Source organism: Macrosteles quadrilineatus, unplaced genomic scaffold (assembly GCF_028750875.1).
Source record: "Macrosteles quadrilineatus isolate MER2022 unplaced genomic scaffold, UCM_ALF_1.0 Scaffold_3__2_contigs__length_128488019, whole genome shotgun sequence".
In the NCBI taxonomy this organism is placed as follows: Eukaryota; Metazoa; Arthropoda; class Insecta; order Hemiptera; family Cicadellidae; genus Macrosteles; species Macrosteles quadrilineatus.
This window is the reverse complement of record NW_026542596.1, coordinates 122,843,489-122,869,543: the sequence shown is the minus strand read 5'-3', so window position 1 is coordinate 122,869,543 and position 26,055 is coordinate 122,843,489. Positions and strand designations below refer to the sequence as shown.

At 35.0% G+C, this 26,055-nt stretch overlaps 1 protein-coding gene across 1 annotated transcript in view; it reads left to right on the top strand.

Annotated features, from left to right (window-relative positions):
- The window catches only part of LOC128989776 (protein scarlet-like), a 48,672-nt gene extending 24,830 nt beyond the window's left edge, over positions 1 to 23,842 (top strand). Inside the window, exons 8-15 of the mRNA XM_054411818.1 lie at positions 1,887 to 2,112; positions 2,917 to 2,948; positions 3,633 to 3,738; positions 4,171 to 4,395; positions 14,509 to 14,644; positions 17,617 to 17,722; positions 20,237 to 20,337; positions 21,400 to 23,842. Of these exons, the coding sequence (XP_054267793.1) occupies positions 1,887 to 2,112; positions 2,917 to 2,948; positions 3,633 to 3,738; positions 4,171 to 4,395; positions 14,509 to 14,644; positions 17,617 to 17,722; positions 20,237 to 20,337; positions 21,400 to 21,581 (1,114 nt within the window). The 3' untranslated portion in view covers positions 21,582 to 23,842. The remainder of the gene's footprint in view (positions 1 to 1,886; positions 2,113 to 2,916; positions 2,949 to 3,632; positions 3,739 to 4,170; positions 4,396 to 14,508; positions 14,645 to 17,616; positions 17,723 to 20,236; positions 20,338 to 21,399) is intronic.
- The last annotated feature ends 2,213 nt before the right edge of the window (positions 23,843 to 26,055 follow it).

The following is a 26,055-nucleotide window of genomic DNA, read 5'->3' as shown; positions in this document are numbered from 1 at the left end:
TTTTTGAAAAAGTCCCTTGGGCTCTGCCCCAGTGGCTTTTAAGTTCCCATGTTATCCTTATGAAGAACATATTTGTTTTACATTATGATCAGCTGGATAATTTAATTGCTGTTAACCCTTTGAGTGCCAACGTCCGGGGAACCGGACGTTTTTAAAACGAGCCAAAAGTGCCGACGCCCGGCCGACCGGACGTTTTTAGAACGAGCCAAAAGTGCCAACGTCCGGCTGACCGGACGTTTCGTAATGATCGAACAGTTGTCATAACAACCGAATGGATACTCGGATTCTTTTAACCCATATATTAACATTGAGTCAAAAGTTACTAGATGCGATACATCGATTTTCGTTGGTCGAAATATCGAAAATTCGATTTTTACGAAATTTTAACCTAAAAATCGCCAGATCGCGCTCGGCATTTTTAGCGCGACCTTCGGGAAAAATCATCGGCATTTTTTGAGCGTTACTTTTATTTCTCGCCTGGCACTCTAATGGTTAATATTTTAGTTGCTATAAGGATATTTAACATATTTCTAGATTAATAAATAGTACCAAGATACGTACGTGTACATCTATGAAAACAAAACAAAAATTATTCTATAGGCTAACCACTTATTGTACGTTGTATAATTGTACCCAGGCAAAGCTGGGTTTTGCTGCTAGTACTTTATTTAAATGATAACAGTAAAAAAAAGAGTTTTCTCAGGAGGGTAATAACCCTTTTCGCCTACTCCTGCACAGGCGCCCAGGTATCCTAGAAAATTCATTCTCATTTTAATCACTATTTCCCACCAACCAGATGGGAAGTGACATCTCATTTCATTCATTCATTATTTAGTATTAAGTTTCTTAAAATATGTTAACTTTTGTTCATACACCTTTGTTATTAATCACTCCTCAGAAAAGCTGGCCTAATATTCATTAAATTTATTTATAGTTATTTATTAAATATGTAAGAGAATTGCAATACTTTAAAATTTCTTATAATATTTTTTCAAAATTAGTCCTTAAGGAATCAAAATTAAAGAAGCAGTGAAACAGTGATCCATGTGTTCAACAATAGACCTATGTGAACATTGAGATTGAGGGAGAAGGGAAGCGATAGTTGAAAGTTGAAACTGTTAAAAGAAGAAGTCCAGATTTTATCTAAATTAAATTAATCAATATCATCAAGAAAAACCAGTTTATATTCAAGTTATATTTTAGTCAACCTCAAGAGGACTAACTCCAAACATTATTTTCAAAATTAAGTATAAACTTTTTCTTTTAAACTCTTTTAAATTCAGTGCACATTGGACTTACCTTTTGGACAACCTCAAAATTAGATCTTTCATTGTTGGGATTTTGTAAGTTAAACACCTTAATTATTTGGACACTACTTCATATATTAATTCTTAGCATTCAAGCCAGCACGACACCCTACCCTGAGATATAGCACATCTAAATTATACTATTGTCAATTTGAACCTTTATTTAAAACTTATCTTCTATTTTATTTTAATTTCAGCCCACACTCCATTGTCAGTCCTTTCATCAACGTAACTTAGCCTTTTAAATTTTGTTGCATGTTTGTTCATTTGTTTCAATAAAATACCTTTTGTAATTCGTATATCTTTTGTTACTTATTAACTTTAAACATTTATAGAATAGGCCTAGCCTAAAATGAATATATTGTGAGGTGAGTTTACACAAGTATAGATCAAGTCAATGAGAGTGGCAAGCGGGATGTGCATGACAAGAACCCATGCTCCAACACTGTCGCTTTGTTATTTTTAACAGTGGTGTGACTATCAGTGGGACATTTCTCCTATCTCCGTACATGTATCCTAATTGACATGATGTTAACTGAGTAATGGATGATGCATTAAATGATAATTTATTTTTTACAGTTTAGACATTGTTTGTCCCACTTCTTATAACCTGGCAGAGTTCCTAGTGTCACAACTAAATGTCACCGACCAGCCAGAGTCTCAATCCAAGGTACAAAGAATATGTTCCAAGTATCTGGAGTCTGAGGTTGGAAAAGAGCACGAGAAGAAACTTGAGAAATTGAAAAACCGCAAGAGGCACAACAACATACTAGAAGTCAGCAACGGTGTAGCACACTACGGAGAAGTAAGTAATATACAGCTTTTGTTCATTTTGGTTGTAATGCCATTTATACTATGGTAAAAAATTGTTGTGTTTATTGTTGCTGCTCGTTCTTTAATGTTTGCAGTTGTTTGAAGGCAGTCAGTAATTTTTGTTCACATATTTTTAGAAAATTGTGCTATGTGTGTTTCAGTAATTGTTTGCTATAATGCTTCCAATGTTTATATGTAGGAGTGTGTATCAATGTTATTTTGTTTGTTATGATTACCTTTTTGCTGTGAAGAAAGGTATTTTTCTGTTGGTTGGTTCTAAAATTGAGTTCTTTGAAAATGCTATTGAAAAATAGCGTTCCTGGAAACATGGACCAAAGATTATTGAAAATAATCTGCATCAATGTATACATCTATGTCCTAAAATAGTTTTTAATGAATAACTTATTGATCAGCATTGTACGTGATACTAAATTTACGGAAAGTAAATAAAAGAAACGTCTTATAACACTTAAAGTTAAAACCTATATTTTGGCTTATACTGTTACTCACAAGAAGGTAGATATACAAAAAAGATGGTAATGGTGATCGATTTTGATTTGACACTCCAATCATCATCAGACCCAATTAATAGGCCAATGACACCTATTCGCCACATTCGTCATTCGCCTATTGGGTCTGATGATGATTGGACTGCCCAATCGAAATCGATCACCACTTATCTTTTTGTATATGTTCTGTCTTGTGAGTAACAGTAAGCGTAAATATATGTTTTAAGTGTTATAAGACGTTTCTTTTATATACTTTCCCTATTATTTAATGGTCATATTTTTTTCAGTTGGAGGACGAATTTCAGAAGTATGTGAATATGTAAGTATTGCTCAACTAAACATTACAATTAAATTGTATTTTTAATAGCTTGAAGTATTTCAAATCAAATTAATCTTTATTTTAACAAGTAATGATGCAGCAATACAATATAAACAAAACTTATCACATGGGCTTCTGCCTAAGAGTTCCAAACTGACTGCCTAATGGTTATCTTGATACTATTTTCACACACACAAAAAAACACCATTTATTTCTCTTAGTCTAATATATAAATTAAATACACCTTTTAGGCAGGGTTAGAGTAGAAAATGCATAGGGACTGCGGGTTTAGACAGTAATCAAATCACAGATTCTTTGGTCAGTAAATCTTAAAAATGTAAACACGTTTTTCGCATTGGATATACATACATTTATTTATTTGATTGTGGAAATAAACTTTCACATTCTACATTGTTGAAAAAGTAAAATAAGTTGATTTGTTAGGTATTGTTTTCAGTAATTTCTTTTTAATTTTGTTAACACTTCTGTGTATAATGTCTACATTGAACCAGAAATAAATGCTGTAAAAAAAAAAAAAAAACTTTTGAGTGATATTTTTTTATGGGATATTTTGTTTTCCTATTAAAGGCATCAATTTCTGGCTGTCAGTTTATATTATTTATTTAACCAATATAGGCTAAGATTATTTTTCAAGTTGTAAGACTTAATTTGTTATATTTTCAGCCAAACGCCGAAACTCTTTACCCAGCTTTACTGGCTTGTTTGGAGGTCATTTGTTGAAATATTTCGAAACCCCCAGGAACAGCTTCTACGACTCGCCTTCTATATGGTACAACATATGTTTTTACTGTTACATTTTAATGATTTTTAAGTTAATATTTTTCCTATTTTTGCTTTGGTTTGAAACAAACCATGATGTGTGTTTTTATAAAAGCTATAAAACTTATAATTAAGTATGTTACAACTATTATCTGTAAATAATATGTTGATGAACCATTACAGATAAAATTAACAATTCAGTCAAGTAGACCTAAACTGTATCTAACTGTTCTTTTGTTATTCATACATGTTCGCCTTAAACTTAAGCTGCGAATCCCCGTCCTTTAAGCAACAAAAGTTTTATAAAGGAAAGGATGACTCTTAACTACTGTAATACTATTGAAAACTGTTGTATTTGCCTGGGTGAGATATTAATCTATTGTTTATCAATTTTGATATTTTTTTTCAAAAAGCGTTTTATATAACTTAACTTGGTTTGCAGTTCATCGCACTGCTGATATCCACTCCATACACAGGTCTATCAGTAGACCAGGCTGGTATACAGAACATGCAGGGATGCTTGTACCTGGTGGTGGTGGAAACTATCTTCACATTCACCTACAGTGTGTTTCATACATTCCCATCAGAGATACCTGTGTTACTGAGAGAAATAGGCAACGGACTGTACACTCCTGGACCTTACTATGTCTCCAAGATGATAGTTCTGGTATGTACAGCATGAACTGCTATTAAAGTTGTGTTTCAAACAGAAGATTTACACTTCTCTAGATAATCTGATACTTTATCCCGATATTTGGTTGTCCAACCTGCATTGCTGGCAGTCTTATCAGTAGAGAAAAAGCCTGCATCGACATGAATCCTCCGTCTCTTTCGCACTATACACTCAAAATGTTTTTTTTTTTTTAGCGAATTTCCCATATAGGAAATAAGCTATTACCGTAGTACTCATGGTAAGACCTGGACCCGGGACCGATTTAATTTTTCATTTTGAAGTCCCTAAAGGCCAAAAACACCATTCGTTCAAATTCATATATATCTATATATATATATGACTTCGCGGTCACGGCGAACAATCCACCATTTTAGTCACATATATATATATGTGTCTGTTAGCGCGATAACTCGAGCAAAAATTATCTGATTTTGATGAAATTTGGTACAAACGTGTAAACCTACGTTTATTCGAACGAGTTCGCGATCCAGCATAATCGGATCATGGGAACGGGGGTTTATGGGGGGTTTTATGGGGTAAAAACGTACGTATATTGAAGTATTTAGTATATTGAAGCGCTGTTGTATGCCTAATGGTCACGGAGAAAATTAAAAAATAGTGCAATTTAAAATTCCCATGTCATTCTTATGGAGAAAATTAAAATTGTTGTAGTTTACTTGTTTATGTGTGTGTGTTTGTCAAATTTTATATTGATAAAATTTGGCAAATTTATTTATTTCATCCTATACTATTGACGTATGGTCAAAAAACACTTTTTACCTTCCCAGTAGCAGCAAACCTAAGCACTCGTTAAATCTAATGTTATTTAAATAGGGAAGAAATATGTCTTATTTATGGAAATATTTTAGTAAAAATTTAATCAGACAAATTGAAATTTGCTTAGTCTGCAGGTTTGCTGCGGCGGGGGTATTTTTACTATTAGGGTTATGTAAATGGTATACTGTAACGCATACCGGTAATTAGCTGTTATTTAGATAAATTTTTGTCAGTGCTCTCATGGTAAATTACTTTATTATATAGTTTGATTCTAGTTTTTTTTTGCTACCCCAGCCCTAAGGGTAGCATTACCCCTTGCTACCTCGATCTGAAAGATATTTTGTAGCATCCTTTTAGATCAGTCCACCAACTGAAGTCTCCTTGCGAAGCCTATCACCCATTTCTCGTATTTCAGTAGACATCGGGAACGCCTTTCCTGGGTATTTCAACCTCTTCTGGGCTAAAGCCGGACATTCCAGCCATATGTGCTCAGCAGATTCCGCTTTGGAGAGGCAGAATCTGCACTGATCCGTTTGTATAAGCCTTATTGTTCTGAGGTACTTCCTCACATGACTATGCTCTGAAAGAAGACCTATCTAGAGGCTTATTTCCCCTTTTGGAGGTATCTTCAGGGCTGTTAGTGTGAGACGTAGGAATTGGCTAACTCAGGAACTCGCTAACTCGGTCGTGTGTCGGAACTGGCTAACTCTGGAACTGGCTAACCGTCTCAGACAGGAATTGGCTAACTCCGGAACCCGCTAACTCGATTATGTCACGCGGCGGAATTCGCTAACTCTGGAAGTCGCTAACCCGGCCGCGCCCACTGCACGGAGCGTTGCCAACCTTGTACGACGAAATAATTGTATTTCAAAATGTCAGTGTCAATAAAGATACAGTAAATGTTATTGTTTTTTGTTATCAATTCCACTTTTAACAGCTACCTAGCCCAAAGTAATTAAAAAGCAATTAAAAAAATCATTAATAATTGTTTTTTTTTTCATTTTACTGTACAACGGCCAATTAAATGTTTATGATTTCGATCTTAAATATAAATGCCAGTATTATAGGAAAAAATAGAATATGAAAAATTATTGATTATCCAGTAGTACCAATTAAACTTCCATGAAATTAAGCTATAATACACGCAAGTTCTCAAACACGGAAAACAAATTTCATCGTGATGTCGTAATAAACCAAAACCACTTTCATAACTAATTCATAAATTTAAAATTAAAGGTTCGTCGTTGAATCGTCCAACATCCGTGAAAAAATATGACATAGGCTACGTTTCATAACCATTTATAGAATAGCTGTAAATCTAGACCTAATAGTTTAAACCAACGCATTGTAGGCCTACTAGTAAAAGCTAGTTGCCTAATTATTTCAAAAATTTGTTGAATTATTGAGTAATAATGTTACATGTTTTAATAACAGTTTTTAGATGATAAACCTAAGCCCCACTAGTAAATAATAGAAGAATATATAATATTCTTATATTAAAACGTGACAGGCTTATTTTATTTCACGATTCTTAATCGACGACTTGACGGATATTCCTGATTTTAGTGTTAAGTTTCCTTTATATTACTTTTACAATCGAAATATACTAGATCAAGCCATTGCCCGGTTCCTTGTTCCCCTGTACTGAGCTACTCAATAGACAATAGCTTTGTTGTTGGATAAGATCGGCTAATTTTAGCAATGGCCACCATTCATCAAAATGATAGCAAACAAGAACGCCTGGGTCCATTTAGAACCATAAAAACTCCAGACTTCTCAAAAGTAATGAAAGACGTAAAATTAATATTAATCAAACAAAATTAAGATGATGACCCGTTCTACACTAATAGCCTACGATAACAGAAATTTACAAATTGTATTTTTGCATAGACTATTTTTTAATATAATCCATCAATACATTACCACTTTATAATGTACTGATTAATACTAATTTATATTCAATAGCTCCATTTAATAATATATTTAACACTACTAAAATGTATTTCTGTAATGACGTTTAACGTGTAAATTTTATCGGGAAGTTAATCCTCAAAATTCAAGGTCCTTAAAGTCTACGGCAATTACTGGAGCTTTTTTACAATGTCTAATTGTTGGTTGCCTCGAATAGGATAGACTATTACATTACTGCTTCAATTTTGGTTAATCCTACTAATATTATAAATGAGAAAGTTTGGATGTATGGATGTATGGATGTATGGATGTATGTTTGTGACAAGTGAACGCGAAAAATACTGGTCGGATTGGGCTGAAATTTGGCATGATGATAGCTCACATTCCCGATTAACATATAGGCATATTCTTATTTCAAAAATCCTTTCGGGCTCCGCCCCAGTGGCTCTGGAGTTTCCCATGTTAACCTTATGAGAAATGGAATTATTGAATCTTAACAGCTGTTTCAATTAAACAAGTTGGTTCTGTTCTATGATGTTCAATATCATTAAAGTTACAAGGATTACCAACAGGGTGCAGCACTATTATTTCTTTTACATTTATGACAACAGCTAATTTGCAACCAAAAGGTGAGTGAGCGTAGCGAACGAACTCCAACCTGGAGGCGAGTTAGCGTAGCGAACGAGCTAACCCGAAGGCAAGTGAGCGCAGCGAACGAGCTCCAAACTAAAGGTGAGTGAGCGTAGCGAACGAGCTCCAACCTAAAGGTGAGTGAGCGTAGCGAACAAACTTCAACCAGGACGTGATTGAGCCATGCGAACGAGATAATCTTGAAAATTAAGAAGTTAAACGGGGCAAAGCCCGCGGGTTACAGCTAGTAGATCATATGTTTCCTAACATCATAATGTAACAACATTTAAATTAACTAGCTGTTACCCACGGGCTTCAACCCGTTTGACTTCATAAGTATTAATAAAACTATTGATTGGTTAAGTTAAGCTGAAATAAACAAAACAGATTACAGCATTACAAACAATAACATACAAATAAGAACAGCTGAGGTATTTTTACCATAAGGAAAGTTCCCTTTGGGAAGCAATTATGACCTTAAAGGGCATTTATGAAAAAATGGACAATTTTGCGCAAGGTTTCTCGTCATGACGAACATTTTAAGTATATGGTTTATGGGGGTGTGACTTATAGTTTTCTCAAAAGTTCATGGGTACTTTTGGCTGTATATAGGGTGTCCCACGAAGGGGTTTAAACGTTTGATTTTATATTACGTGACCATTCATGCACCGAACTTTTTTAAACTTTACACAGTTTACAAAGTAGGTTCTAAAAATATTCTGGAAAAATTTCAACTCCATAACCTTAGTAGAAACAAAATGGCGGCATATTGAAAAATGTACCAATTTGCTTTCTATAAAAATTACTTTCATGATTTATTATCTGATTTGTTTACTACGTTGCGGTTCTAACGCTCATTGTTGAAGAACAGCTGTTTGATTGTAAAATGAGTTGTAAATGAACAGGTTCTACGGTACCAGAAATGAATCAAGCAATCTTTCAACAAGATGGTGCACCATCTCATTTCGCAAATCCTGTCAAGCAATTACTAAATGGCAACCTTCATGGCCGTTGGATTGGTCGTGGAAATGATTTTTTTAGATTGGCCACCCCAATCACCTGATTTAACTGTTTGCGACAGCTTTTTATGGGGTTTCTTGAAGGAACAAGTTTATACCCATAGCTTCAATAATGATGAGGAACTAAAACGATCAATAGAAGAGGAACTTCTCCGAATACTGCAGGGTTTTTTTTTAAGAGCTTACGAATAAATTGTTACGCACCGTTATCAACTGTGTTGCTGTGTATGGGTTACAGTTTGAATAATTTTGGACATTAAGGTTTTCCATTAGGCTATGTTCTAGTTTTTTTTTATTTCAGTCATGCCCTAGAAAGTAACAATAAAATTATTTTATAAAACCAAAAATACCTTCTTTAATGTTTTTAAAGCATCGTTTTTCAATATGCCGCCATTTTGTTTCTACTAAGGTTAGGGAGTTGACATTTTTCCAGAATATTTTTATATCCTACTTCTTAAACTGTGTCAAGTTTAAAAAAGTTTGATGCATGAATGGGCACGTAATATAAAATCAAACGTTTAAACCCCTTCGTGGGACACCCCGTATATATATAGATTTTCTTGGCTAAAGTAAAGACGCAATATTGTAATAGAGTGTTAACGTTTTAGGTTTTCGTTATTCATTAATGTACCTAGGTATATCATGTGCCTGCTATACAAAAATATCGAAACTATTTTATTTGTTTACTAATACTATGATTCGAAATTATTTTGGTAATAAATACAGAAATATTACGAAGAACCAAACTATTGTTAACACTCGCACGACAGATATAATATAGGCCTTTAAAGAAACAAATATTATAACCTATCAAGGACAAAATTTTCATAACCTGTAAAAGATCCAAATTAAATGTACAGTACTATCTTTTTGCATCCCAATAAACTACTATTTAAGTAAGAAGACAATAGATAAAACATACTCCCTTATATTAGTACATTTCTCATCCTTATAGATCAGCTGAAGACAATTTTATTGTTAGTTCTGTCCGGTGCAATGTCTGTAAAGGTCGTGTTTTGTTTACAATTTGTTTCTTGTTTTCAGTCATTTAAAACCTCGTTTAACTAAATAAAACGTTCTAATCATAACTAATAACACGTCCCCTAGTTATATAACCAAACAGTAGAGAACAAATCATGAAATCAACTAAAAAATAATAGAATAGAAACACAATTTCGACGACACTAGCGATCAGTGTCACCGGACATGAACTAGACGCGAAAAACGAGCTTCAAAATGTACAATGGGATGTAATGTTTACTTGTGTTGGTTAGTCTATGGTAAGACTATAATGCATTTTCCATCCTAATAATATTCATAAGAATTATATTAAACATACTTTCGAATATATATTTATTTTATAGACTACATTGCTCTTACTCCTAATTATTCGTAGGATACGATATTATGGTACCGATACGATCGTAGGTACTACACTTTCGGCAACACTGGCCAACAATCTTCGTGCTTGGCTCCCATTGGACGTCGCGAGAGGCTTCTGATTGGGAGTTAGCGAGTTCCGCCGAGGGACCGAGTTAGCGACTTCCGTACGAGGACGGAATTCGCTAACCCGGCTCTAGAGCGGGTTAGCGGGTTCCGGAGTTAGCCAATTCCGAAACCGAACAAGTTAGCGAGTTCCTCTCATCGACCAAATTTGAAGATAGGGCGTTTAACATGGGGTTAGCGAGTTCCAGAGTTAGCCAATTCCGCGGACCCGTTAGTGTTGTCCTTTTCTTTATACAGTCTGAGTGGAAGTGTGCCTAGAATTGGCTCCATCATGACTGTTGTGCCACATACCCCTGTGCAGGCAAGTCTTTGCAGCTTAGCAGCTGCCCCAGTCTGCTATGCCCTCTGCCACCACACCAAGGCTGTGTATTCCACCATAGGCTTGAATATGGCTTCATATATCCACCAGATCAGTCTCGGGTTGAGTCCCCATTTTTTGCCAAATGTTCTTCTTCAGGCGCCCATGGCTCCTGTTCCTTTGGCAATGACATGATCTATGTGCTGTTCCAAGTCAATTTCTGATCTAAGTAAACACCCAAATATTTAGTCTCCTTGACTGACTTGACACCCACTCCCCTTATGTGGGGTGGGGAGATTCTGGTTCTCCTTTTCGTCCTGAAGGTCACTATCTCAGTTGTCGATGAAATCTACCGCCCACTGGGTAATAGTACCTTTGTATTTCCTTCTCACAGTCAGCACTAGATCATCGGCAAAGGCCTGTAGGTTCAGCTTCCCTCAGCAAGCCGTCAACCACGAGTGTCCATAGTAGGGAGTTAAAACTCCTCCCTGCGGACACTCTCTTCTGGCTTCGACTGTGACTGACATGTCGCCGACCGTGGCTGTTATTTCTCTGCTTTTCAGCAGAGCCATCTAACACACGACTTCTTGAGGAATTTCTCTGTCTATCAGTGCTTCCTCTATTGACTGTTAGGACACATTATCAAAGGCTCCTTGGATATCCATGAAGACTCCTGCAAGAATGTCCTTGTGACCTAACATGTCTTCAATTTTCGCTAACAGGCTGTGAAGCGCTGTTGTAGTCGATTTCCCCATCATAAAGGCATGTTGATTCAGGCTCGAGTTCGTGAGAATCTCATCCCTCACATGCCTGGTAATGATCTTCTCCATAGCCTTTACAATGAATGAAGTTAGACATATTGGTCTATGGGATTTTGGCTGAGTTGGTTCTTTTCCTTTCTTTCGTAGGAACACCACTCTAGCTCTTCTTTATCTAGTTGTTATATATGCCAAGGCATAACTGCCCCTATACATTGGAACGAGGAGGGCCTCCTTACAATAGAGCAGGGAATATTCCATCTCTACCAGGAGATTTGAAAGGGCAGAATGAGTTTACTGCCCATTTCACAACCTCTGGTTTCAATATCTTTCCCGACGCCCGTCTGGCTAGCGCCACCTCCCTAGGGGACCTCCCTGGGCGGGGCCAATTGGCACCTTCCCCTATGGGACAGCTCTCCGGGAAGTGTACTCTTAGCATCTGTTGCAATTGTTGATTCTTGTATAGTTTCTATGTCTTATATATCTTTTTTGTGCTGGAGATTTGCTTGTAGGAATTTAATCCCTATGATCACTCCCCCTCCCCCTCTCGGGGGAGTGATGTCCTCCTCTCCCTCCGCGAGGATGATACCCTGAATCCCTCTGTCTGGATTTTCTCGAGCTTCTATCAGACCTGACTGAGGGTCCCGTAAACCTCTCCTCCCTTTTCTCTTGTCTGGTTTTCCTGAAGATCGGGAAGTGATGAGAGCTGGCCACTCTTACCTTATCACTTTCCCTCTCTGTCTCCTTCTCCTTTTCCCGTTCTTTGCTATCTTGTGCGAGGTCGGGTGGTGTGGTACCTACTGGTTCCTTCACCTCCTCCCCCTTTGATGAGGTCTCCATTTCCATGGTTTCTTGGTCCAGGACCGGAGGTGCTACACCTAGTGGAGCTGCAGGTTACAACAAATCACTACTTTACTATGTGTACTAGGTACCTTTTAATTCAACGCTTTGGGGATTTCCCCCTTTATAAAGGAGAGTTTTCCTTAGGAAATGTTCCCAAGAAACTGGCTCAAGTAAAAGAGGCATCTCAGGTATGCTATGTGATGTGTGTTAACTGTTAAGTCCTCCTTGCTTGTATCAAATCAAATCAAAATCTTTATTGTGTTTTTTACACAATCAACTACATGTATGGCATCGTCAAGAATAAATAATATATTACTTGTACATCACTTTATAGTCATAGTCTGATGGCTGGTAAAATAATCTACAAAATTATTTGCATTGTATATACTAAGTTTCAATTGAGATGATCAGATCATACTAATATTATAGATGTGAAAGTGTTTGTGTTTGTTTGTTTGAAGTTCAATCACGCATTAACTACTGGTCAGAGTGGGTTGAAATTTAGTATGATGATAGCTCACATTTCCGATTAACATCTTCATGACATATTCTTATCTCAAAAATAATTTCTGGCTCCGCCCCAGTGGCTCTAGAGTTTCCCATGTTAGTTAACCTTATGAGTACTGTATTCATATTGAAAATGAATTAAAGAATTTTGCTAGCTGTTTCAAGGCTCGCCGGAATTTTATCCCCCTGGAATTTTACCCCCTGGGCAAAGCTGACGTCACTATGACGTAGTAACCTGATCAAAAGTTAGTTCGCAGGCAGAATTTTACCCCCGCGGATTTGGAAGTCTAATGAAAAAGACAGAGCGTGATTAATTAGATTAGCAATAAAAACCAGAATTTTAACCCCTGTCCATATAACTAGCTTTTAGACAACTGAAGATGTACGGGCCGGATTTTTACCCCTTGATTTTTACCCCCGGAATTTGATCCCCGGATTTTTACCCCCCAGAATTTTACCCCCTGGCCGGATATAGAAATTATTTAGAATGATTGATTTTCTTATTTCTATTTTTATTTAATTGTGAACATTTTCTAATTGAGTAGCATATTTTTATTTATTTATTTTGTAATCTCAACTGAGTAAACAGAATTCGCTGTTTAATTTTGGTCATATTAACCAGCAGTTGGCTTCAATGATCGAATCCTGATACTAGAATTTAAAAATGCAAATTAAAAACCTGTTCGATTAGTTGATGTTACAAATTAATTTAAGATAGGCTACTTAACTATAAAATGTTTACCATTCAATTAAAACTGGATGAAGATAATTAAGCCAAGTATGAATGGAGATGAGTGTAGGATGAGTGGCGCGATCTTGTAGTCTTTATGTGGTATTCCCAGATTCAAGAACAAATTATAATTATGTTGGTTTACCTTATGATTGCCAACATCCCACATCCCAATCTTAGAGAAAGCTCTAACACCATAAACTCACCCCCATCCCCCAACGCACTGTCATCAATATATATAAGCTAACAATATACCTAAGTTGCCCAACTAAAAAGATACCTTTAGACATTTTCTTACACAATCTTAAAATATTTTAATATTATGTTGCAACAACACACCAAGACATTTAACATCTTCAAAAACTTTATAATCACTTAGACTAAATTTAAGAACTTGTGTTTTATTTTTATTTAAACACAAGAAATTAGCTGCAGTCCAATCTTCAATTATTTCATTTGATCTAAAAGTTGGTCAATTAGCCTAGCATTTTGACAATTAATCTGGATTGCCAAGTCATCTGCATACATTTAAGATGACACACATACATTTGTCAGAGTTGCTGGTAAATCATTTACATAAACAATAAACATTGTGGGTCCAAAAATAGAACCTTGTGTTCTAAAGTGTCAAAGGCTTTTATCATGTCATAAAAACTACCTAATACCTATTTTTGGCATCTGTTGGATCCGCTAGGGGGTGGGGTGTCTAAATGAATACTCGGGCGTGCGACTAATGGTTTGTTTATTAATCTTCTTGCACTTGCCGATCCTGACCTTGACCAATCTCATCAGGATATTTGCACAACCAATTTTCTATCATTCTAACTGTGCTGGACAGATGATGTCCTGGATTTTCACTATCACCCACAACTATTTCACTAATGTTTATCTAAATGAATAGAGGTAAGTTAATAATTCACTTTTAAATAATATAAAAAATATATATATGTATTGTAGGCTGAACTAACTGTTTTAAAATGATAAATGAGAGCACTTCTAACGATTATTTTAATAGCTACCCGCCATCTTGATGACGTAGGAAGGGAGTTGTTGACATTGAAATACTTGTCCTGGAAATCTTTGTTTTTTCATGCTGAGAGTTTACGGTACTAACATGTACTTTTGCAGCTGCCAAGAGCACTGATAGAGCCCATCCTCTACTCTGCTACTGTGTTTTACATTGCTGGACTGTTTGGTGGAGTTACAGGCTTTATACAGTTCTGTGTGCCAATCATCGCCTGTGCCATCACTGCCACTGCATGGGGTAAATAACTCAAATGTAAAGATGTGTTCAAGCCATATCACAAATGAAGTATATTTTAAAAATTCAAGATTAATGATTATTTTTATTAACTGTATTTGAGAATCAAAAATATGTTAGTTACAGCCATCCCTTCTCTGTGCTACTACAACCCGGTTGCTTGTACGCAACACGGCAATAAACATGTTAAATATATATAGAGATGTTCAACTCCAAATATCGTTAAGGTTTTTTTTTTGGTTGAATTAAAATAATTTGGGGAATTTTCAGGGCAGAAATCTTGCAAATGCATTACAGAAGTTGTATTTGATGCGGAAGACAAACCCCACAACTGATGGGTTGTTTTGCTTTTAGAAATTTCCTCATAGGGAAGTAGGTATTACCGTTGGGGCTTGGTAAGACCTAGGCCCAGGGCTGATTTACTTCTTCATTTTGATGTCCCCAGAGGCCAAAAACACCATTCGTTCAAATTTGTATACATAATATAAACTTATATAGCCTATATATATATATGATATATAAATATATAGATTTATATTTATATATGTGTCCGTGAACGCCCATAACTTGAGTAATTTTTGTCCGATTTTGATGAAATTTGGTTTAAAGGTGTATGAATGAGTTCACAAACCAGCATGATGGGACCTTGGGGGGTTTTATGGGGTTAAAATCGGTTTATCTCATTTTTGACCCTCAAAACACAAAATTTCCCAATTTTTAGGGATGGTCAAGTCTCGAACTTTCGGGAAATTTTAAATCTCGTTACAATTCGAGACGAGATTTCTTTTTGGCCGAGATTTTTATCGAGACGAGAATAAAAAAAAAAAAAAAAAAAAATTAAAACGCCTGCAGAAAGTCAATGCAATACCCGCAATACAGGAGCGTGTTGTAGTTGCGTTTACTTTGCGAAGGCGTTCTTATTTAATTAATTCTTCAAATGTAAATATTACTTTAATTATTTTAATAACATTTGAGAAGTTTTGTTAAGTGTTAGCAGTGTGAGGAATGTTTTATTACTATAAAAAAAGTCAAAACAAGTAACTATTGTATAAAAAGTAATATTTTAATTTATGATTTATTTTATTTTAGGATAAGTTTAACTCTATCCTAACTGATATCACTGTGTTTCCTAATCGTATTTTTAATAAGTTAGGCGTGATAAATAAAAAAATGTTATGCTGATGTTTTTTAATAAAAGATTGTAAATATTCTTGCCTATTATCATTATTTTTGTATTTAAACAGTCATCTAACAATGTTACAAAATCAGGTAAAAATTCCGAACGTGCATTTCCCGTTGTGTATGAGAAGGGAAATCCCGTCTCGATCTCGTCTCAAAATTTTATGAGAAATAAAAAATCTCGTCTCGTCTCGTCTCGAACTAAAAATCCAATCTTGTCCATCCCTACCAATTTTTCTCTAAACCTTTTTAAAGAGCTTAAAAAAACATTATAATTTAGTTTATCAAAGTTATTTGTACGGTTATTAAAATGGAGAAAATTCAAAAAATTGTAAGTTAAGTCTAAAATTCCCATTTTATTCTTATGCAGAATATTGTAAAATGTTGTAGTTTGCTTGTTTATGGATATATTTTGATCGAACTTGACAAATTTATTTGTTTTGTACTAAGATAAGCTATTAATATTTTACTAAAAACACACTTTATTAGTTTCCTTGTAGCATCAAACCGAGGTACTCGTTAAACCTAATGTTATTTAAATAGATTTAATTGAAAATAGACAAATGAAAATTCGCTTATTCAACAGGTTTTGCTGCGGCGGTTATTGATGCTATCGAGGGAAATGATCACAGTCACAGATGTTAAAGAAAATAATATCATAAGCAATTAATTTTTTTAGTCATTTGTTCTAAATATGGACCAGCTGCATGTACCCAATTTTACATTGAAATAAAACCAGGGGCCCATAGCAGCAATTGCTATTGCTGCCCTTCAGCTCCATTGTAATTTGGCCTTTTAACCATTCCCTACGCTGTGCATCATTCCTAAATACTCTCCTTCGTAGTCATAGTCGTGGTCTTCCCCTAACTTGATAAATTTCAACACTGCATTACCATTCTAATCTAATAATACCCCCGCCGCAGCAAACCTGCAGACTAAGCGAATTTCCATTTACCAGTACAGTATTGGATTTTCATTTAAATCTATTTAAACTACATTAGGTTTAATAAGTGCCAAGGTTTGCTGCTACAGGGACGGTAATAAAGTGTGTTTTTTTAGTAAAATACGAATAGCTTAGTATAAAATAGATAAATTGGCCAAGTTTGATCAAATTATACCCATAAACAAGCAAACTACAACAGATTACTTATTCTCCATAAGAATAACATGGGAATTTTAAATTACAAATTCATTCAATTTACGCCGTAACCAAAAAACCGCACAAAACACTGTAATATACTAAATTATTTGTTTTTTTTTAGTTCTTTCAAATGGTGTAGAGGAATTGGAAAGTTTGATGTTTTGACTGTCAAAAATGAGAAAAAAACAATTTTTATTCCATAAAACCCATGACACTTAACTTCTGATATTTTTCCCACCGTACTTGGACCTTTGGCTTTAAAATAAATCCTCAACAGCCATGCTTTCTTTTTCCTAGCTCGAGATATTTCGTGGGGACTGATTTACTAAATGAGTGTGCTAATAAAATCTCAGTCTGCTACCCTCAAGATGCCTCCCCCTTTTGATAGTGATGTGTCATCAAAGATGTTTTAGTATCCACTTATAGTTTAAATTATTCTTTCAGTTTGGCTAAACGTCTTTAACAAGTTTGTGTATCCAACAGAAATCAGTAAGTTACATCAGCAAATTTTGCCAGTACATCGTAAAAATGGCTATAGCTTAAACATTTAACTAAGACGTCTACTTTTATCAATGATCAAAGTTATAAGTTAATATTACTTGTTAGAAGGAGCTGTATTGTTTATTAAACATTTAACATTTGGTTCTTCCCACAGGTTGCTTGATATCAGCAATGTTCGAATCTGTCTCTACTGGATCATTAGTCTCAGTACCAATAGAACAAGTTTGTCTACTATTTTGTGGTATCTTTCTATCATTGAGGTAAATAATATTATGTATCACAGGTTGTACTGTAAATAATTTATACTCTTGAATTTCATGTTGATGGCCCCTAAATTACTACCTATATATGACTAATAATTATGGTACAATTAGCATATTCTCTTCTCTTGAATAAGATTAGCTAAGAAGATGTTGATGTTAGATGGGAAAAAGACCAGGGGTTTGGCTAGACCATGAGACTGGATGTAGAAAGCGCAGCGAATGAGCTCCAACCTAAAGGTGAGTGAGCGTAGCGAACAAACTTCAACCAGGACGTGATTGAGCCATGCGAACGAGATCATCTTGAAAATTAAGAAGTTAAACGGGGCAAAGCCCGCGGGTTACAGCTAGTATGATATATAACACAGATGATTTTTTTTTTAGGGAATTTCCCATATAGGGAATAAGCTATACCGTAGGACTCATGGTAAGACCTGGACCTGGGACCGATTTACTTATTCGTTTTGATGTCCCCAGAGGCCAAAAACACCATCCGTTAAAATTCATATATATTTATATATTATTTTCTTGCGTTCTTGTGTTTAACTTTGTTAACTATGTTTATTTTTTTTTTATTTTTATATATATTTAAATATGTGTAAATATGGTGAAAATTAAAAAAAAATTTAAATTTGAAATTCTAATGTTATTTTTGTGGAGAATAAGTAAACTTTTGCAGCTTGCTTGCTTATGGATACATTTTGATCAAACTTGGCAAATCTATTTATTTTATACTAAGCTAAAATTATTTTACAAAAACACACTTTATTACTCTCCCTGTAACAGCAAACCTGGGTAGGTCGTTAACCCAATGTTATTGAAATAGATTTAATTGAAAATAAAATCAGGCAAATGGAAATTCGTTTAGTCTGCAGGTTTTCTGCGGGGAAGGGTATTTCTTATTGTAAAAAAATTATTAATTGGTTTGAATGAAAACTAACTGGAAGAAATAAGTATATTTAATCCTTTTAACTTAAACTAAATTTGATCCGTAAAAGTAATATAATTCTTAACTGATATTTACTAATTGTTGGAATTCACATCAGTATTAGATTAAATTCTATTTAAGTTGGTAAAAGCTTTAAAAAACGTTAGATCAGATAGCTATTACTTTCAACACACTTTTATTTACAATTTGAACTCACAACAATAAGTATTTAAATCATAACTGAATCTCAGCAATGAAACATCAAGTACAAAGTAGGGATGGACGGGATTGAATTTTTGGTCGGGACGGGACGGGATTTTTATTTCCTTCCCGATTTTCGGGACGGGACGGGACGGGATTTTTTTCTATGCATAAAAAGAAAGTCTTGAGTATTGCAGTTAACCAAAAAAGACATACGAAATCAATGTTTACTGTTTGTGGCTCTGATCTATAAAAACCAAAAAATGGGTAACAATTTACAGGTACCTATAGAAACTTGTGACTCGTGGTCGAAATGACTCGCGGTCACGGTGCGATCGTCAAAATGACCTCGGTTACGGCGCGATCGTCGGTAGGACTCCACGGTCATGTCGCGATCGTCGTTATGACTCGCGGTTACGGTGCGATCGTCGGTATGACTCGCGGTCACCGCGCGATTGTCGGTAGGACTCCACGGTCACGTCGCGATCGTCGTTATGACTCGCGGGCACGGTGCGATCGTCGGCATGATTCCGCGGTTCCTGGATTCCAGGATTCCTGTCACGGTCGCCAATAATGTTGGAATTCACATCAATATTAGATTGAATTCTATTTAAGTTGGTAAAAACTTTAAAAAACGTTAAATCAGATAGCTATTACTTTCAACACACTTTTATTTACAATTTGAACTCACAACAATAAGTATTTAAATCATAACTGAATCTCAGCAATGAAACATCAAGTACAAAGAGAATAAAATATATAACAGCTGATTCAAATTATTTCACTAGCTGTATATAATACTCTGACAAATTCTAACACTAATTAGTAATTACCAAGAAACTTGAAACTGAACTCCTGAACTTTACTCAACTAAATTATGTTTCCGCTTCCACTAAAACTTTTAACTGGGCAAGAAAATCTCATTCCTTACTTTTTTTTGCATCAAGGGGTTGAACCATTTCCTTTAAAAAATGGCCTCTGGCCCTTATTCATTGTCATGAAAAATATGCAAATATAATTTTAAAAACTGTGAATTCCATTTATGAGTTTCAGCAATACGGAGACCCTAGGAAAAATGTTAGACTTATTATTATTTCAATAAATTTGGAGCATCCTTGAAAGGAATGGAATATGTTTAGGTATTGTTTAGTCCTAGATAAAACATACTCCCTTAGTCTCATAGTCCACTTGGTCTTGTGTTGCTAAGTGTATGGTTTAGTTAAGACTCCATAATAATCCAAATTTGTCAAAAATCAAAAGTGCTGACTCAAAATATAGCTTATGCATGATGATAAACAAGATAAAGTTAAAAATAATTAATTTAAGTAATCTTGTTTACAAACCCTTTTCTGGAAATCACTAATCGTTATTTTGGAATGTTTCAGCGATGCGCCCTTACACCTGGCTTGGATAAAGTATATCTCGATGTTTTACTATGGCTTGGAAGCTGTCTCAATTTTGCAATGGACTAGGATTGAAGAGATCCGTAAGTGAAATAATTTTGGTGTTGAAATAGGAACTTTTAAAAATTTAAAACAAATATATTTTTTTTGCATGTATATCAAAAAATTAGGTCATTTAGTCCTACAACCCAAAAAGTTTTCTGGATTGGCAAATAATTTTAATATTTAAGATATTAACTGTTTCGCTTATTGTGTGAAGGGCCGGCGAATCGCCATCCGCCATTAAAACCAGTATTTGCCGAGTTAGTTCCCAAAAAATCCAACAGATCGCATATGCTTCTTGTTCTGCAAGCTTCAGGCTTTCATTTGGTTGTATTTACTTCGTCCACAGCCTGCCCAATCGGCAAAAAACAATCGATTGAAAATTACGATTTACCAGCTGACGTTGGGAACGTTGTCTTGGCAGCTGTCTATCATGTTTGTTTATATCGTCATTTCACAACAGATGTTGAATTCTATTTTTTGTTTGCAAATAGTTGTTTTATAAAATAAATAAGATGGTAAATAGATGGTTTGGATGTGCTAACAAAACTTGATCGGAAATGGTTGCGGTATTTGTAAACAACTTTTAATGTAAACATATCAGTGACGGTGACAGCTAGAAGTGAGAACTAATCCAAACAGCTGATCGTTATTTCATAAAATACAATAGTAAACATTGGGAGAACATTTAACAAAAATCGAACAAAATTGGGTTTTTGATGGTTCGTTATTTTGTTTTCAAAGAAGCAAGGCCATGTTTTTATAGCCAAAGACACTCTCACCAATCCAGTAAATACAGAAAAATGATTAGAACCTTGATCGGTACTCAAGTTTTCTAGGAGTAGGCCGCGTAAAATGACATTTTGGCGTCACAGACGGAATGTCAAAGTGGACAAACAGACAAACAGGCAGACAGACAGACAAAAATTGAGATAAGACTCGTTTCGGCTTTCTTAGGCTATGAAACTTAAAAATAACCAAAAACTGCATGATTATAAGCAATGTACAGACAAAACTGTAATTTTATTTATAGAGATTTTTTCTATCTACACTTGCAAAAATAAAAAATGTCGAATAATTAGTGTTGTTTTGTTTGCTTGCAGCTTGTTCGGAGAACAAAAATGTTCCTTGTATATCAACTGGTGACGGAGTACTGGAAAACTACGGCTACAGTGCTGCAAACTACAGATTGGACTTGCTAGGTCTGGGGGCTTTGTACTGCGTAGCTCACATAATTGGCTTCCTGGCGTTCAAGAAAAGAAGCAAAAAGCAAGCTGCATATTGAAGACTTCAAGAGTTTAATCAAACCATTTTTAAGAGTACATTTTAACTCAATCAGTTCAATCTCTATCCGTCTCAAAGGGTGCACATGTAACAAAATGAAAATACTCATTGAATGACAGTCTTATGACTAAAGTTTGCAATATAGATATTTATAGTTTACTTTTATTTAATTTGGCTGATACCATAATACGTAGATCTAGATACCATAATACAAACAGCTTCCGGTTGACCTTAAAAGCTGTTTAAGTTTTCATCCATGAATTGGTTTCACTGTGTAAGGAGTTTAGAACAGACTATAAAGCATGGCTCACACTAGGGCTGTGAATTGACACATGGCATCAGCTGTGAATTGAAAGAAGCCGCTACTGTCAGCTTAATGTGACCACAAAATTCGCAGCTGACACCGCCAGCCGGTGAGCATTTGTCAGTGGCTGGCAAAGTCGGACATGTTCAACTTTTGGCAGCGAGGCAGCGGTGACTAGTGGTCACGTGTGCCAGCAGCGACAAAAGATAATTTTCATCTTGGTTTTACACAAAAACACCTGTCTCAATTTTTTCAATTAGAGGTTTAACTAATTGTAGCAATTCTTGGAATGTATGTGGTGACATTCGTAAAACATTTTTGTATGTTTCTCATTCACCTTCTTTTAGTTTTTGCAACCAGCTTGTTTGGACCAATGCCCAAAAAAAAACTTGACATGACATGAGTGGACTGTATTGGGAATTTACTAGTGACTCAAAGGTTTGACATAAAAAATCAATATGTGGTCAATACATTTATTTTACTCTACCTTTTAACATTTGGTTACATGTACATCATTATTCTTACTATGGTACATATTATCTGGCCAGATTAGTATAATGATTTTACCAATTAGTTTTATGTTTGAGGCTTTGGGAAAGGAAAGAGATGGGAAGTGACCATATAGTCTTTAGATTTGTATTTAAATTATATACAATAGGGAAGAACTCTGGACATGTTGCTTACTTCAATTCATGATTGTAAAAGGAGAAAGTGGATATACCTCCGCCAGATAAAGTAGTTTTAAAAGTCTTCCACTTGATGGAAGCACTAATCGACACACTGAACCACACAAAATAGTTTGCTGATTTTCCACTAGAGTTCAGGAAGAATATGTTTTAAGGATAGCCCAAACAGGCTTGAAGAAGCTCCTAACTGTTCCTTTATTTGTATCCAAGGTCTGGTCCACTAACGCCTCTTCTTGCAGTTAAGCATTTTTAAATAAAGTTCTTTCTCTTTCACACACATCCTCAATAATCGATTAAGTACTGGTTTATGAGGAGCCAAGGACGAAATGGGAACAAGAACTGAGCTTTAAACTAGGGGATTAAAAGCAGTAATTCTTAGCGTAGAAATGACTGAGCTTAAGTGGTCGGGGAAGCAGGTTATTGATTTCTCAAATTTATTCCAAAACTATGCGTGCTTATGGGACGTTTCTTCAAAGAAGTAGGAACGTGAGTTTTAGGAACGTCAAAGAAGCAGCTTACTGTAAATTGTTGCAAAACCTCACAGCTTTTCATTCTCACACATCCTCAATAATCACTTAAGTATTCGTTACGAGGTCCCAAGACGCTGATCACTAGCAGCTGACAATCTACCTACTGCGACCCATGCAAAAGCCGCTGCTTGGTGGTGCTGGTGCCAGTCGCTGATCACAAGCAGCTGGCGAGCAGCCTAGTGTGACCCGTGCTTATGGAGGGTATCAGCTACTTAATAACATGAGAGTGAATAATGTGTAAGTCTATTCTACATTGGCACTTTGCAGGGGAAAAACATTTCATACATGCCTCGTTAGTGCATGAATGGACTATTCCCTAATACAGCAAGGTGTTGCTGATGAATGCTACATTGCTATGGTTTGTGATTGCTAGTTTTCCTTTTTATGAGTTTGCTATTTTTTACTCACTAACTTATTACCAGTATTTCTGATAACTTACAAACCTGCACTATAGATTATAAGTTAGAAGGGATCAAAAAAGTTTCTCTTATTATAGGCTAACAATTAATTTTGAAGAATTTCATTGACTTCATAGGGCTACCTTTAGTCTCAACATGGTGCAACTAAGACAAGGTTTATTTTCCATATATTTTATTTTTGATCTTTTACAAAACCTAAACTGATTTATTGTTATGTGTAGAGTGATATGAATGTATCTTTTACATCAGTGAATTGTCATTCATATTTATTATTATATGTATATATATAGATTTGATAGTTTATAATATTTTTATACTTGATTTTTGTATAGATATAAATTTTTACCACGGTAATATGTACTTTTTAGTATTACTTTTATTAATAAAATGCTATGAGCTTGATAAACTGTTGCCTTTTTATATACACGTATGGTTCTTAAAAAAATTAAGTTTCTTTCTAAATACACAAGTGCCTGTTTTTAACACGTTGAGTTCTAATAGTTATGAGTATTGCGACCCTAAAATGCAAAAAAAATATAATGTGATAACTAACTCAAAAATGATGTAAGGGTATCCAAATGATAAATCTAGTGTCTCAGTGTCCATTTTGGCTAAAATTGGTGACGTCACTTCCAGGGTGGGAATTCCCGTCCTTAGGTACTGATGCCTGTCCTTGTGCAACCCCTAACTATTTTTCAGCCCCACACGCTTAGGCATACAGTAAATCATATTTTATATTCAATAGTTCTTGTAAAATCAAGATTTGTATAAAAAATATGTTTTAATCAATCCTTACTGAAAGTAACTATTTTTGATAACAGCTGATATAAAAGAAAGTAGTTGTTTCCCAAGCTCTAATTTAAAGCGAGGGAAAAACGATCAGCTGATCTTTTGAGATCGTTTGGGATTTTACCTCGCTCTCAATTAATTCTCCACTATTTATCCACTATGCGCGCTAGTGTTTTTTTAGGTTTGTTTTAATGATTTAAATCAGCTGTTTTTATTGTTGCACAATCTAAATCTATACAGAAACAGGCATTCGTTTTTTGTTGTTGTGTTTTAGCATAGTGCGTGTTTGAAATTGCTCAAAGTATGTCTAACAGTACTGACAATTTGATAAAAACAGCCTCCGAGGTAACTAATCACCTTCCACCAGATAAAATATAAGAACAGGATTACAGAAAGCTTAGAAACTGGTACAAATTACAAAAGTCAATTGAAGTACGGTAAGTGACGAAGTATTTATTAATATATTTATCCAAACAATCTACAGCTATGTACGTTGTGAAGTGTATTTTCAATGTTAAAGTGTGGTCTATAACTATTTTAATACTACTGAGATATGTTGTTCTGTGTGTATATTTTTGTGTCCTGACGAAAAGTATAGTTCATAACTCGTACCGAAAGCTATTTTCCGACACTTGCTCCATTATTCCTATCCTCGGCTTCGCGTCGTACGTGAAAATAACTCTCACATGCTCGGCTTTGCCTCGCATGTGAAATTTGGGTTTCCTGTGTTCGGATGTGCCTCACACATGAAACTTGAGCGCGCGTCGGAAAATACCACTTTTGGTCCTGGGACTGAAATATACTATTCCAACCCCCCCCCCCCCCATGCCATTATAGTCTTTTAGGGCCGGTTTCGGAGCTCGGGACTAACACAAAATTAAGTATAGTTACACATATACCACAGATTTTAGAATACAAAAAGCAACGGTGTACAATTTAGTTATTTATGATATTCTTTAATTTAGTTTAAGCATAGGTATAACAACACACAATTACTAAATTTACGTAAATATTTAAAACAATCAATGTGAAGTGCAATTAATTTTTGTTCAATTGATAAAAAATAGCCTCCAAATTCATACAAAACATCTATACATTGTAATTTTAATACTGTTTCCATGAAAATATAACAATAACATTATTTTCATAACTTTAAAAAATCAAAAGCAGAGCCTGAGTTGATACAGCAAAGGTTATACTGTCCGCGAGAGTAAAGAAGTCCCCTGAGCTCTGGCCTATTTGTAGTTTGAAGGCGTTACGCTTGAACGATTCGCGTGACAATTACTGTAAAGCCGTCTTGACGCTGCTCTGCTAGTTTTGAAGATTAATTTTTGTATTTAATATCTGTATGATTTTTATAAATCTATGTCATAATATTTTTTTGCATAGTCATACAATCAAAGGAAACCCATTTTCTAGTGTTACAGTACTAAGGCAAATTAATAACCTTTCTACTTTATGATTTTTGTTTAGTTAAGTGTAATACCAATAAAATACAATACAATAAAATCCTTTTTAAATCCGATTTTGAAAGCATTAAACCCAAATAATTAGTTGATCCATGAATATACTTATGGTGAATGCATATTACCGGTAATACACGAGTACAGCAGTTTCAATAGCATTCATTGCAATAAACAACTTATTATTAAAGTTATTAATCATATTACCATAAACCTAAGCAAAAAATCAAGAAAACCCCTTAGTTTGACCCAATGTCTACGACAATCACGCGGTTTGACGTGTT